Source organism: Crocodylus porosus, unplaced genomic scaffold, assembly GCF_001723895.1.
Source record: "Crocodylus porosus isolate Cpor-Errol unplaced genomic scaffold, CroPor_comp1, whole genome shotgun sequence".
Lineage (NCBI taxonomy): Eukaryota > Metazoa > Chordata > Crocodylia > Crocodylidae > Crocodylus > Crocodylus porosus.
Window position 1 is genome coordinate 13,668,714 of NW_017728932.1, and position 12,824 is coordinate 13,681,537.

A 12,824-nucleotide genomic window follows, 5' to 3' on the forward strand; every position below is an offset into this window, starting at 1 on the left:
AGGAACGACCTGGCATGGGAGCAGAGTTGAATTGCAATAAACATAATTAGCTTCAATGTACAAGGGGACAGGACATTATGATCATCTGGCTGGTCAGACTGCGACCAATTAGAGCAATTTTCCTTTGTTGGAAAAAAAAAAAGGCATTTATTCTCAAAGTAATTTCTAAAAAACCCTTTTGCACAAAGCCTTTCCAACCATCTCCTGACAAGTGCAATGTATTCTTTTTGAAGGCGAGTGTCTGTAATATCAGATGTGGAAGACGGCTTAAATGGACTAATTGGGATTTTCCATGGAGTATGTGTGGGAGGCATCAATGCCATCAAATTTCAGGGGGGCGCTGGGAGCTTGACTCCTTTGCAAATTCCAGTGTTGGCAACGTACACCACCACCAGAACATCTGTCACCTCTCCGAGCTTTGTATCCCGCTACAACTCCCCTCTTTCCTCCTTCCCCCCCGACCAGCCAAACAAGTTCTCCAGTCATCGTCACACAAACTCAAAGCTGTCTGATTTTTCAGTCTCGCTCCTTTGGATAGAAACATCAAAATAAGATCAACCAAATCTCTAATTAGCGCTCTTTGCACTTTGAAATTTGTCAATAAATTATCCAGTGGGTCCCAAGACTGCAAATTCGCTTAACACCATGTAATTGTGTCACCAACAATACTGAATATATTAACAAGCAATGTTAACTTTAAATCCAACATTTGGGCCACCCGACTTATACGAGGAGAAGTGGAGGGAACTGGACTTATTTAGTACGGCGAATGATGGCGCTGGGGCCGGTCCTGCTTGGAGCAGGGGGTTGGACCGGACGGGACCTCTGCTCCTGGAGGCTTCGGCGAGGACTCGGACGAAGCAGAGCCGTGGAACATGGAACCGACGCGCTTCCGCGGTGATGTCACACAAGCAGGTTTGGATTCAAACGCCCGCCGGCCGACGCACTGGCCACCGAGCAACTTCCTCATCCCTCCTTAGCCAGGATGGAGGCCTCAGAGAGCGGAGGAGAAAGGCTTTGCCGAGGGGAGAAGGTGAGTCTTGGAGAAGGGCAAACCCGGTAGGAAACGGACATGGGAAAGTCAAAGTACCAAAGCGGGTATGATACGCCTGGCTAGCGGTGTAAAGTGGAAGCACTGGCGGGGGGGGAGTCACTATAATTGAGGGCCCTCTGACGTTGCCGAAAGACTTGTTTGCCTTCAGTGGAAGGGGCCAGGGCTTATCACAATATAGTGTTTGTAATCGGGGATTTCTATTTAATAGTTGAATTCCAATTCCTATTTGGTTAATGTAATATGGGACAAATAATATTATCTACGAGACTTCATTTGCATCTTACGCAGCCTGGCTTTTCAGTTAAGGAGGTCAGGTGCCCAGCTCCCACGATACCACTGAAAACCCCACCCTCAATGCCTTTGACAGAGGCAGGAAGTTTCTTATTCAAATTTTCAGCTTTGTGGTAGCATTTACTTTAGGCATCAGTTAACCATAAGTTGCAGAACTTGTATACTTAAGAGGACTAATATACCAGTTTGGTCATTTGTAGACGGAGGAAGAGTATTTACTCAGCAACGGGAACGAGGCAACCTCTTCAAAGTGCAAGTCAAGTATAGCACCACTTGGACACCCCCTCATCCACTACACAGATGGCCTTGATCAAGACTCCTTTAAAATTGTGAGATATTAACTAGAGTTTAGTTGTAGAAATGCAAAGGACCTCTCTTATCCCTTCCTTATAGAGAGAGGAAACAGCTGCAGAAATTTAAAGGAGAAGGAACAAAAAAAACCAAACAAACTTCCTTCTGTGCTGCAAATGTTTTTCTTCTCATTATCTTCCCCCCAACTATTCATTTACTAAAGCTCTCTTTTTTAACACATTTCTAGTTATGTCTCTGACAATTGCTTACTTTGTACCTTTGGGCGAGTCATTTAGATCTCTCTTTTCTGAAAAGCCCACTACCTTCTGCTGACCCAGATTCCAGATGTTCAAATGTAACAACTTGGGGCCTTGATTTTTTCCAAAAATGCTAAATATCTGCAGCTTCACCCATTTCTGCTCGAGTTGTGGATGCATAACACCTAGGCCTAGCCCTCACACTTGAAGTTGGATACCCCCCAAAGAAGGGTGCTCACAATTACTGGACAGTTTTGATGTTGTTTTCCTTCGATAAGGCTATTTATATGGTACAAAAATGGTGTTAACTATATAAAACTGATGGTGGACTTACTGCTTTACAGATTCAAAGCGGCTGCTCTGCGGCCATAGATTCTTGTTCAATATTTACTGGAAGACAATGTGTCTGGGGCACAGGAGGGCACAGGTACATGGGATGAGGTATACTTTAAATTAGAATTTAGACTTTGACTTTGTAATATCAAAGGGTAATCTCCTCTGAAAATCCTCCAATCCTTCTCCTTATAATTCCTGACAGGCAAGACTTTGACTTGCGGAATTAATGCATTTCTGAGATCGCACAATTGAGCTTACGGGGCTCCGTCATACAGAGCAATTGAAGCAACTCCTCACATTGTACCAATGACACTTGCTAAATATAACAAGCATTAGATGCATTTTGAGCAGAAAGTGTAAGCGAGTTTATATTTTATAAAGGGAATTTAAACAGCTGCTGTCAGTCACTGAATTTTGAGCAATAAACCTGCATTTCATCTCATCAAGCTCTGTGTTTTTCCCAGTGCAAGGAGTTCCTGAGACCCTTTAAGACATCTCTTCGCAAACTGGATTTGCCTCAGGATCTCCCCAAAGACAAAAAACTCAAGTACACTAAGAAAAGCTTGACCATACTTGGGGATCACATCAATATGTTCCTTCAACATTACTGCAAATCCTGGGAACTCAAACACTGGGAAACGTAAGATAATTCTTTAATGCATCAATGATGATACACTTGGAGTAGCATCCCTTTATGTGGAAGGTTGGGTCAAAGGTTTAAATACAACACCGACAGCTGTGCAAATGAGATTATGGCCCGATGTCCAACATACCGGGGGCACTTGGATGTCACTTAGCTTCACGCTTCCAGAAGCCTACGCTAACACTGGGCGATCATTTTAAATCAGCTCTCAGATGCTTGGCCCCCAGAATTTTCTCCCATGGAGACCTGTGGGTACATGTCATCTCAAAAATGCCTAATTTTGGCAAGCCTCTTTAGTTGACCTCATGGGCGAGTCACTGGGTTTTTCTTCTTCAGTGCAAAAGTACCATGAATCATAACTTGAGTCCTGTCTACACACAAAATCCCCTAACCTTGAGAGAGTGTTGGTACATTTAACTTGGGTAGACTGGCCTCATCAGGGATGCAGGCTAAAACTCAAGCAAGCACAACTTGTCATTTGTTAACACAACCGGCCCCACACCACAGTGACAAGTTGACACCTTGAGCACCACTAGTCTTCCAGTGCAGAAAATCCTTCATGTGCCTGGAGTTGAAAGACAAGTTACCACAGTGCAAAAAAGCCATGGGATATGTCCCCAGAAGTCTTGACACCATATAGGAGAGTGTGCTGTGCTGGTGTGGATGTAGATCCGGCGATACAGGATCTACATGGCAATGTGCAACTTAATTCAATGGCATTCTACGAAAGGCGAATATAAACCATAGTATAACAGTGCAAGCACAATTACCAGAAGCAACCCCAGTCTGCAATGGCTGAATGAGCTTCATGGCAACAATATTTTTTCTTTTAGAAGAGTTACAGGCAATGGGGAGGCTGGTTTATTGGATTAAGGAAGGGCCTCAAGAGTAATGCTGGCCATATGGACTTAGAGATGCATCAAATGTATGCATTTCTGCTTGGCCTGGAACTAAAGAATGACCCATCCCATTTGTTTTAAGGAACCATGCTCTGCAGTTTAAGCTTAAAAAATGGTTTAAAAATCCTATATGAAAAAGTATATTGCCCATCACAGAAGAGGCAGATAGAAGTTACTAAATAATGCTAAGAGGTGGGGGTGGAATATTTCGCATTCAAGCACGTTCCTTCACTCAACTATTCCTTCCTCTAGGATGCTGTGGAGATTCGTGTCTCTTTTCTCAGAGCTCGATGCAAAACAGCTGCGTAAACTATACAAATACAGTAAGAACAACCAAATGGCTAAGTTTCTGGTAAGAATCGTGCGTCAATAGGGGAGTAAAAAGGGACATGCATCTTGGTTTTGCTGCATTACCCATTTGAGGAGATATCTACACCATGCGGACATCTTATATGAGTTTGGTAAAAGTTGGGGAGAAATCCTGGTCTCACTGGCCTAACTCCAATCGACTTCCATAGGGTCAGGATTTCATCCTAGGACGTGCAAGCATTTCACACCATCCAGTGTCCCAAGGGGTTAACAACGTTGAAATAACCTTTGAGTTCACATAAAATCTCAGCTCCCCAACACAATCCAATAGCCTGGCCCCAGTTATATTAATTCTTGCCAGAGGAATGGAACAAAGTCATTGCTTCAGACACACTGGACTCCAAAGTGTTAATCAATTTACACGCATTCATAGACCAACATAAATATACATCTTGGTCAGAGGCTGAATCACTTGGAGTAATTCAGAAGTGAATGGTCCAAAAAAGTGCACTGCTGCATTGCTTTTAAAACAGAATTATTAAGAGACCCAGATCTGTTTTCTCCCTGGGCATTAAAGAAAATAAGACACTCAGGTTCAAAAATGCTTAGTGCCTTGATCTCATTCATCTTTTGGGGGGGGTACACAATTGTTTGTTTCCTGGTGGAAAGAGCGCCTTGCTCACCTTGCATCTGGAAAGGGGAAGGAGTGAAACAAGAGTTGAAGCTGTAAGTCTAGAGCCACCTCATTTCCATTCAGAACACAAAGTGACCAGCGTCTGCCAGATATTTCTTTTTGCTCTTAATCTGCAGAAGAATAAAATGACTCATTTATTTTTGAAGTCTCCAAACTGAGACTTTTCAAGTGATGAAAAATTAAATCAAACAGCTCTTAGATGCGCTAGACAAGTGGTTCTCAACCTGTGGCCCAATCAGCAACACTGCCGCGGCCCATGTGTTATCCCATTAAAATGTTTTTTAAATGGATACACAGGAAGTAAGCTGTGTGGGTGCAGCCCACAACACACTGAGAGCGCCAAAGAAAGTTAAGAACCACTGTACTAGGCAGTAGCCTTGTAACTAGCATTAGAGGCATTAAATGCCCCCCAGGTATCCAAAAGGCCACCCAGGGCTCTCGAATCGAGACCAGATCTAGGATCTTTGTTCATCTGGCACAACCGACTCTCCACAATCAGTGAACTCATCAGTGTAGTGGACCAGGAGACCATTTTCTCAGGGGCTGGTCAACAGCTGCACAACTCACTCCACCAGTAGCTAATGGCCATCGCAAACCACATCAACTCCTCCTCCAAGTGCACAGCACATTTCTTTAACCTGCTTTTCTTTAACAACCATAGTCACCGGTGTGTTAAAATAAAATACCCACTTAAAACCAGAAACTCTCCTGCACGATTTCATATCCGAGACAGGAAAGAACAATACATTACTGGGGTTAGTTATGCCGCTGAAAGGGACTCCAGTAGCAGCTCTGCTGACAAGTATGGTGCAAGAAAATACATGGTATATATATTTATACAGGATGTGGCAAGCTTCAATAAGAGTAGACTGTTTCCAAATAAGCTGACAAAAAAAAAAAAAAAGTGACAAACCAGTCATTATATAGTGGCTGACAAATACCCTTTGTTATATAGGACAAGTGGGAGAAAAGCATCTTTACCCTTTGTGTGCGGAGAACAGTGGGAGATTTCAAACCCCTGCTACACCATCAACAGCAGGCTGCAGATCAGAGCCGTATCATCATCACCACCACACTCTCTACAAAACATAAATAGATTATTTGGAAACAACTCATTATTTAGATGAGTGAGCATAAATATGCAAAACCAATATTGTAATTAGCAAGTGCTTGCAGTTGTCAGCATGTTAATTTGATATCTTTATGAGCTTTATTTGATCAGGGAGGCTATCAGAACAGCCAGCCGAACTTACTCATCGCGCTTCTTCTAGGTCAAAAACCAAGATTCCCGTTTCTGATCTATCATGTGCCATGACTGCTGACACGTTCAGCCCTCCTTAAAAACGTACCCGCCTCAATTCAGCCAGACAAAGTTGGCTGAATTTTAAATTATGAGTCTTAAATTAATACACCCATGAAGAATATCAAGCAAATGTAAAGCATCATTAGAAACAAAAATCACATTTAGCACAAACACTAAGATGCAGATTCCTTTGCTGCCTGGAGCTGGGGTTATGCAGCCAGAGTCTCAGTGAGGCTGTGTACAAACCAAGTGGGGGAGATAAGTCGACACAAAATAGATCCAGTTGCAAGATGGCTATGCCTTTTAGTTTGTTTTTGCTTTCCGATGCAGTGTGGACAGGGTTTCACAGTATAGGCTGGGCCTCTCCTGCAGACCTCAGGGCTTAACCACTTTAAATGGTGGGCACAGCTCTCATCTAAAACACTTCATGCCAGGATCTGGGGGTTTAAGATGTTAAACACTGTGACGCAAGACGACCCTGGAACAAGGGCTCGATACAAAACTTTATAGGACGGCTCAAAATAGTTTAGTTGACGAGGTTTTATGAGTCGTTCCTACATAACGCTGTTATTACGTTGCTGTACGTTTTTATTGGCTCGATGGCTGTTGAGTTTGATCGAACGTCTATGTGGTGCGCGGCCTTAGACGTCTGCACTTAGCTGATCAGCGGAGCGCTTCTGCATATAGAAACCACCATGATCCCACAGTGACACCCTGTGGCATCAGAGATTCGAGTACCAGTGTTGGTTTTTTTGCAGAACAGTGGGTGAAACTGCACTGATCTGTGCAAGCGCATTTGCCTGAGCTTGTAGTGGCAATGCAGCAGAGCAAACTGAGCAGCTCACGTGCACTCTCCCTCTATGAAAGATTTAAAAGATTACATTACTTCCTTGTAATGTGTATCCTCAGAGTATTTCTGGATTTAAATCAGGATCCATCCATTTTGGGTCCTGGAATAGATAGGATCCATGTGTACAAAAACCAAGTCACAGAAGCAACTTAGCATTTAGCAAAGTAGTTTTGATCTTTTAGCTTACTAAGGCTTTCATGCTTGGAAAGAAAGTGGGTTCCTTGAAGAGGGCCAGGGCATTGTATGCTGAAGTAAAGCTCCATTTATTTGTTTCAGATTCCCCTACTTTTCTCCTCAACTTCAGAAATCCAGGCTCTGATCTATACAACAGGGAGCCTAACTCCCCGAGTAGGCTGAGTGAGGAGTTTCATGAAGGAAAGTGCACTACACCTTAAACCAGGGGTAGGCAACCCCTGGCACGGGTGCCAAAGTGTAGCACTCGAAGACATTTTGCTTGGCATGCATGCCTCTGGGTGGATGGCAAGGAAGGGGCCAGGCTGTATGGCCACAAGAGTCAGGCCCTTTGTGGCTCCCCCCTCACCCACCCCAACATCTTGCAAGTTGAAGTGGTGGGTGCTCTTGGCACTCTGCCCAAAAAGGTGCTGGCCTCTGTTTTAAACCCCGCATCTCGCTCTTAGAAGCATCTCATCTAACTTGCTTTGAAAAACAGGCCTATAGTTCGCCAGGAGCGTTTCCCTGCAGTGAGATGGCACATTATAGTTGGTCGTTTTAAATAGCACCTTGGCACGGTATGTGATTTTTTTGTTCTGTTTTAAAGAAGTTATACTGTAGTTCAGAAAACCCCGACTCCGATGCATTTCCTGAAAATGCCACATTGCTGAAGCTGTATGATGCATGGGGACTCCACAGAGAAGAAAACAACGTGCAAGAGAATCGGACTGAGTCACAGTCACCACAAACCAGCCTACATGGTGACCAAGAGGCAGCAAGCATAACAAAGAGGTACGACAGCAACAGGACACTAGTAATAGCCCATAGCACACAAAATATGCACCAAGCACGGCAACTCTTTGACAACCCAGGTGTGGATGAACAAGAGAGTCAATAGTGGAAACACTCACAGGATGCAATATTAGGAAGCAGAACATACACCTTTTTTTTTTCCTAGTGAAAAAATAGGTATAGGGATGAGGACAATACCAACAGGGACTTATACATCACAAGACAGCGCTAGTGAGGGAAGAGATAGCCCCTCGCCAGCTCCGTGGCTGAGCATTTGTCAACACCGCCAATTGAATAGTTAAGCTGATCTGCCCATGCTGGGCTAGATGGTCTGAAAGCATGTGTGGTTTGCTCCGAGGCTCAGATTAGGAGGAAGCTAAAAATGTGTGCGCCAGAGTATACGCGTTCCAGGAACGTCCAGACCAGGATGTACAAACATGCCAGCTGATTCAAGTTAATTAGAAAGCGGTTCACTCCAGGGACGCTGCTACTGCAGACCTACCCCAAGAGGGAGAAGGGAGGATTCCTTCCTACCTCTGTCCTACTTGCCTGTAGCAAACCTGAGTTTTTTAGGGGGTGGGGAGAGGATAGGAGTGTTGGGAATTGATACCACACAGTTAAATTTTCTAGGTGTTAGGATCTTGCAATCAGTTCTGCAGACACCCCCCTCTTCCCTCCTTCTTTACCTGCATACTACCCTTCCTCCTGCTTTTATTCTTTCCCCTGCCATCTCCCTCACCTGTCCTCCATTCGCGTTATGGAGCACCACTCTCTGAAAGAGCCGGTGCAGAACACAACTGAGACACTGTCAGCAGAGCACAGCAGTGGAAGATCAAGAGGTGCCTGAAAGATGAAAAGTGTGTATGAACCAGGCAGGGAACATAATCTAGAGAACCAGATCAGGGCTAAGAACCAGATGCCAGCTGACTCGGTTTGTAATACAGAGACACCCTTTTCTGTGTAGTTTCTCCGTCTCTCAAGACAGCTGTTTGGGTCACATATAGCTGTGAAGTACATTGGAGATGTAAAGCTCTATAAATACAAAGTACAGTTTCAATGAATATTTAACCAAGCATGCCAAGAATTTGAAATTGCTCTCCACTTGAAATCAGCTGTCAGCAGTCATTACTTACGACTGGCATCATCTGTTTCCTGGGTTGAGATACCTAAATTTTTGTAATGCGTGGAACTGGCTAGAATAAGGAATGGAACCATCTAATGAAGGGCTCCAAAATATATGGGTCTCCTTTTGTGACTTGGCGGCTAAGGGCATAATCCGTTTTAATTTCCTTTGTTGGCTAGAGCACACTACCCTCCTTTCTTATAGGAGTTATTCTATGGGTCTTTTTTAGCTGCTGTCAGACAACTTCAAACAGCAACAGGAAGCGAGCAGCTGATGACTACAGAACCACTAGAGAAAGCCCCTTGGACAAAACCCCCAGAGATACAGTGCCACAGAAACCACAAGACCTTCCCTACAACCAGAACCGCTTTAAAAATTGAAGAAAACACAAAAAACATAAAAGCTCCCAGGGATTCAGTGTCACATAGCAACCAGTAGCTACCAAAGCTGGATCTTGGAAAGATTAAACAAAGTTTATAACATTTCAGATGACATGGGTTTATCTGTAAATATTTTGGTGTTCTGCAACAGCTGTATCACACACCAATTGAAAGATCTATTTTAATCATGCTCATTGGAAAAACTGCGTTTACATTTATAGCACCACAGCATCTAATATTTTCAAAGCAACTAGTTAGCAGACAAACGTATAGTGGGTACACCGTACCTTCCCTTCCTTCTAATGTGAGCAGGGTCTGTCACCCATCCAGATTTACATATGTGCATGTTTCCAACCCTCCATATGGCCTTGCAGCCATCCTGACCATGTTTAGAACAGAACCATCATGGGGAAGAGAGGCATTTCCAAAAGCATAGGTTTGGTGCAAAAAATCAAAATATCTGCACGCATCTCCTATTTCCAGCTCCACTGGGCAAATAATGGTCATCAGCCAACAACTGCAACAGCATTCTCTGGAGATATCACTGCTGCCATCCACTAACCCATGATTAATTTGCAGTCCTGTTTCCTACTGTTGTTCAGTAGAGGAGGGCCGAGTTATTTTTAACAGAGCTATACTCTAGAGTGAAAGAGCCGTATAAAGGCTTGATATGGTTTCACTGGCTACAGGCACATGTACAGCTGTAGTGTCCACCGAAGTCAACAGGAGCCTCTCCATCGTCTTCACAGACCGAGCAGCTTAGATTCACCACGGCCAGGCAAACAACATGCTTGCTTGCCCCCCTCTTCTCTCCTCCCCACGATGCCCCTGTGAAATGGAAAAGTAGCACGGCCAGAGGGTTGGAGCAGAGAGAGCTTAACTGAGGCTGCACAGCGCCTCTACCGGAAGAGGTTTCGCTACATCTTTCTTTAGATTTCACTATGTAGAACAGCAGATAAGCAGACATGTAATATCCAGACAATTCAATTAAAAGGGATTCCAGTGAAAATAAGCCATCTGTGTGAAGCAGAAATGGCTCAGCAGAACACAATGAATTTTCCTAGAATAACTGTGTTGGAAATTTTTTTCCCAGAGTTATATTTCCAACTGAAGGTTTTCAGCACTTCTGTTACAAAAAAACTGTGCATCAGGCTTAATGTTAGATGTAATCACATCAGAAAAATGCTATGTGCCCTAAAAATGTCATACTTGCTTAAAATAATGTTGAACACGGTTAAAGGCTGTACAGTCTAGGAGTTTTATTCTAAGAATTATGTAGTAAATGTGGGGGTTATATCATTTAAAGTGATGGCCTACCAGCAAGACTCCCTACCAGGTTTTTTTTTACTTTCTCTCTTCAGGTTTTGGGGAGTTGGCCAACACTGATGGTATTAAAAACAGCTGGACAACTGCAAGAGTTCTAAAAATTTTGATGCATACATTTCTCAACTCAACTTTCTCCTCTTTGTATATAAAATCAGCACTAGGGATTTGTGGAAACACTGTAAATAGCTTCAACATTAACTTAATATCTTTTTTTAAAAAAAAATCTGTGAAACCATTTAATGCACAACATGGAGTATAATGAGTGAAAGAGCTGCAAGCAGAACCTAAGGGCAGTATTATATTTACAGGCACGCTATCACACGAATGTATGAAGTCGGCAAGAAGTCAAAAGGCTGAAATATTCTTGTTACTTTTGAGTAATGTTATTTCAAATAACTAACTGTTTCTGCTGGATGTAGTGTCACGGCAGTGACATCTGGTGGCCAACCAGGAATTCAGAGATTTGTATTCCCAACATGTATCCATGAGCAGTATCCATCTTAGATATTTATACATGTTAGATGGAAGGAACTTATTTCTCCAAATTGCTCTTCCTGCTATTTAAAGTATATTTTAGCGTATGAATGAATAAGTGAGAAGTATAGAAAGGATAGCCCAATAACCATTTTTATCTGCAAAATACCTGTATAGGCAGTTAATGAAAGTACAGGCTCCCTTCATATTTCCTGGCCCTTAAAAATTTAACTCAACCTTGCTTTGGAGAAGTCAATCATAGACAGATTGTGTCCACATACCAGCTGTGGCACCCAGCATCCACAAGAGCATTACGTTATTGCTGTACAGTGTTTGGGACAGCTGTCCCGCCCAGGAAGAACAGGGACATATGTTATAAGCCAGCCAAACACCATAACAGCATAAACTCCTTACAGTCTACAGTATGATCATGTACCACTGCTCTCAACAAAATAGCCTTATCCACCCAATCAGCCTTTCAGTTGTTTCTTCCTGCCTACCTATGTGTATGCCAGTAGCTTCCTCTTCACTAAATCTTCAGCTGCTGGTTATGCTTTTATAATCTGACTCAGGTCCTTCCAAAATGTCAACCTTTCCTTGGAGAAAGCAGACGGAATTGGGAAAGTTGTTAATCATTGATTTGACTGCATTAAATGAGTTTACATCATTCATTCAAAACCTTGGATTCCCCTTCAGCCCAGGAGAGCCCAGGGGATTGCAAAACATGCAGAGATGAACAGACTTGCAGAAGGTGTCCTGGCAAGTCCGTGAAAGAGCTAACAGGACACAGCCCAATGGAAGTCTGCAGCCTTCACTGTAGCCCAGCGGTTCCCAACCTCTTTTTGTACCAGGACCCAGTTGTAAACATCAATGGCCAGTCCCGACCCACTGCCCCTCACTCCCAACCTGCTGCCTCCAGCCCCCAGCATGTGGGGCAGGGAGGACCCCAAACAGCCCCTCGCAAGCTGGAACTCTGCCAGCCTACAAGGGAAAAGCCATGGTTTCCCACATTTTTCTCCTCTAAACAATAATCCATTTTTAAAGGTTGTTCATGACCCTTTCATATACTCTTGCAACCCACATTTGGGACATGACTCATGGGTTGAAAAACACTGCTATAAAATCATTTACCTCAATTCAGGGAATTATTGTCTCTCTCCAGCTTCTCTACCATTCTAACTACCTGACATACAAGGCAAAAGAAAATCATATCTAATTTTCACAAATATATGTTGGGGAGGGCGCCACAGTACTAAAAAATTGAAGTCACCAGCTAGGAGCAAAAAACTTGGAGGACCATTTGATCTACCAGTGATACAGAATAAATCAGCTTGTTGAAGGTAGCTGAACTGAGACCTCATTCAACATGCTTTTCCCAGAAGAAATGACAGAAGGAAGTAGACAACTTAAAAAGGTAGCTTTGTGCATGTCAGAGCTGAAATTAAGTTACATAAACCTTGTACGTGAAGGGCTACAAAATCCGCCATGACACGCAACGCCTCTCCTGTCCCTGTCATCTATGGAACGTTAAACCCCGTATGCAAGTTAACACAGCTGCCATATCACAGCATTTCCTACCCCTCATCTTTACAAAGAGGAAGGGCATCTTCCTCAGAAAGCAAACAACGCCC

General features: G+C 43.4%; 1 protein-coding gene across 1 annotated transcript; it reads left to right on the forward strand.

Moving 5' to 3' along the window:
- The first annotated feature begins 928 nt into the window (after positions 1 to 928).
- Positions 929 to 9,459, forward strand: CUNH17orf64 (chromosome unknown C17orf64 homolog). The gene is made up of 6 exons (XM_019545348.1): positions 929 to 1,033; positions 1,546 to 1,674; positions 2,694 to 2,869; positions 4,024 to 4,123; positions 7,706 to 7,890; positions 9,243 to 9,459. Exons 1-6 carry the CDS (start codon positions 986 to 988, stop codon positions 9,391 to 9,393), a joined length of 789 nt encoding a protein of 262 aa, XP_019400893.1. The 5' UTR covers positions 929 to 985; the 3' UTR covers positions 9,394 to 9,459.
- Positions 9,460 to 12,824: the final 3,365 nt, after the last annotated feature.

What these genes read in the sequence shown, in the direction of transcription:
- CUNH17orf64 (XM_019545348.1), top strand. Translation starts at nt 986, where the DNA reads ATGGAGGCCTCAGAGAGCGGAGGAGAAAGGCTTTGCCGAGGGGAGAAG. An exon ending in GGCTTTGCCGAGGGGAGAAG is followed by an intron (nt 1,034 to 1,545) that starts GTGAGTCTTGGA and finishes GGTCATTTGTAG; the next exon opens with ACGGAGGAAGAGTATTTACT. An exon ending in ATCAAGACTCCTTTAAAATT is followed by an intron (nt 1,675 to 2,693) that starts GTGAGATATTAA and finishes TGTTTTTCCCAG; the next exon opens with TGCAAGGAGTTCCTGAGACC.